At 41.5% G+C, this 2533-nt stretch overlaps 1 protein-coding gene across 1 annotated transcript; it reads right to left on the bottom strand.

The window, feature by feature from the left end:
* Nucleotides 1-1114: 1114 nt before the first annotated feature.
* Nucleotides 1115-2173, bottom strand: LOC121444978 (melanoma-associated antigen B3-like). Its single transcript, XM_041646943.1, has one exon. It carries the CDS (start codon nucleotides 2171-2173, stop codon nucleotides 1115-1117), a length of 1059 nt encoding a protein of 352 aa, XP_041502877.1.
* Between the last annotated feature and the right edge of the window lie 360 nt (nucleotides 2174-2533).

Here is a 2533-nt window from a genome sequence, read left to right as displayed (position 1 = left end):
CACCTCCTATTTCTCTTACTTCTTCTCTACCTGACTGACTCCTTTCCTCCTTCCATCTTTATCTCATTCTTCCTTCCTTCCCTTTCCTCACGTATCCTTTACCTTTGTCCATCCCTTACTTTCCTGTCTTTTTCCTCCCTCAAAGTTTTTTTTTTCTTTTTATTGTTTTTTTTTTTTTTTTTAGATTTAGTTATTTATACAGTATTCTGCCTGTAGGCCAGAAGAGGGCACCAGATCTCATTATAGGTGGTTGTAAGCCACGACGTGGTTACTGGGAATTGAACTCAGGACTTCTGGAAGAGTAGTCAGTGCTCTTAAGCATTGCGCCATCTCTCCAGTCCCCCTCCCTCAAAGTTTTAAATAAGGATAGAATTATTAGGTACTGTCACCTTGATCTTACAGTTTTTAGCATCCAGAACTGTAAAAATTAAGGTATTATATCACCATTCCACTCCATTCCCCAGTGTTTGATTTCTCTAAACTGATAGCATAGACGTATAGGATTTGCCCCATAAGATAATGGCATTTATTCATTACTTTTAAAGTTGAGTTAGCCAAACATTTTCATGACAAAGAAATGAAAATTGCATCCATTTTCCAAGTTTTGGGAGTTTGAATTTTCCACATGCCTTGTTCAATAAATTTCAAATTGACTGCTCTCATAAGAAAAACCATCATCCTTATTCCTTTTTTTCTTTACCTTAAGTCACAAAGGGGAAATTCAGTATTACTGGTAAAACTGCAGAAATTGGCTTACAATTTCTAAAATTAAAGGCTGGAATATTGTATTACCTTTCCATTACTTTCACATGGACTTCTAAAGATAAGATATTTAACATAGATTTCTTTAGTATCAGTAAATAAACACAAAGTCTAATTCATAAACATTTGACTTTATCTACCATTTTTACAAACCAGGAAAAGTATTTCATTGCATTTATTACATTTAACTTTACCAAACCATATAATGAAAGCAATTAAAGGAAACTAGGCCTGGCCATGTTTTAATCCTCTGCTATACCCATTTCAGTGACCTAGGAATTCTAAGATTCTTTCACATTTTCAAGAAAAGTTTTTTCATGCTGTATGTCCTTATCTTTATGACTGGAAAACTTCAAACATCAAAAGGGATGGAAGAACTTGCTGGTAATTTTACTGGGGAATCTCCACTAGCAGAGTCAGTGGTATCAGAACCGCCTTCATCTTGGGCTTCTGCTCGTTCTTGCTCATTTTTCAAAGACTTGAAGTAAATGTCAGCGATGGCACTAGGTGTTGTTTCATTTATCTTGGCCAAAAATTCCAGGACTTTTATCTTGCTTATTTCAGCATAGGCTTGGGGACCCCACAGGAACTCATAGCGTGGAGGATCACTGTTGGCCACCTGCCGGTACTCCAGGTACTTCAGCTTCACAAAATACTGGGTCATGAGCTTCCGGGGCTCACCAAAGATGCGGTGTTTCTTCCCTGGATAGATCTGCCTCTTCCTCAGGATTTTCCATATGTCTTCTTCACTGGCACAATTACCACTCACGAAGATGATACTTAAGACACTCATCAGGAAACCAGTCTTGGGTAAGCCTTTGCCAGCACGAATCCTCCCATTGTTGGGGAGCTTCAGCTTGCTGATGAGGTTGTATGAGGGCTCACTGGAGTTGACTTCCCTCACTTCCATTGCAAAGGCTTCCTCGAGCTTCTCGGAGGCTTTCCTGAAGATCTCAGGGAAGTCATTTTCATACTTCTTGGTGATAATCTTCAGCATTTCTTCCTTGGTACTAGGCTGCTTCATATAGTAGTTGTGGAGCAGGCACCGTAAGAGCGCCACTGCCTTTTTGGCTATCATATCTTGGTGCGGGCCGCTGGGGCAGGGATTGAGCTCAAAAGGGCATTTTTCTTCTTCTTCTTCATATGTATCATTTTCCTCATAGAAACTTTCATCTGATTCAGAGGAAGAACTACTCAGAGCAGTTGAGGCAGATGGTGCTGCTTTTTGAGGAGCCTTTAGAGTGCTTGAAGACTCAGCCGCAGGCTGGCTCTGGGAGGCAGCAGAGGACTCTTCTGCTGCCTCCGGCCTTTCCTCTGCTGGTTCCTGAGCACCTCTGCAAGCCTGAGCCTCACCTCTGGCCTGGGAGCGTTTCTCTCGGGCATGGAGCTTACTCTTATGGCCACGAGGCATGATGACTCTGGCTAAGGACAAGAACAGAATATGTTAGAAGGGTGCTGGTGATGAAAGCAGCTGTAAGAAACAGAAGAAGACGATATGAACACTTTAGTCAGAGAACAAAAACCTTGTTTGAAACTAAGGCTGCCTCTGCACGTTTCCACTAGTGCAATGCTTTTGGAATTCAACATGCTATTGTAATACAAATCTCATTCCCCAAGTAAGAAGGGAGAGGCATATTTTAGACTGGGACTCTCTGTCTTGCCTCTTGTTCTGGGCTAATGAGCAGGGGTGGCAGTGGAGGACTTCTCTTTTGAGATCCCAGGAACCTCTTTCAGTTCCTCTCAGTTCATATTACCAGTTGTAAAGTGTTAG

Source organism: Microtus oregoni, unplaced genomic scaffold (genome assembly GCF_018167655.1).
Source record: "Microtus oregoni isolate MIOR12 unplaced genomic scaffold, Mior012 000151F_ref0000176, whole genome shotgun sequence".
NCBI lineage: Eukaryota > Metazoa > Chordata > Mammalia > Rodentia > Cricetidae > Microtus > Microtus oregoni.
The sequence above is the reverse complement of the archived record's forward strand: the minus strand, read 5'-3'. Positions and strand labels throughout refer to the sequence as shown.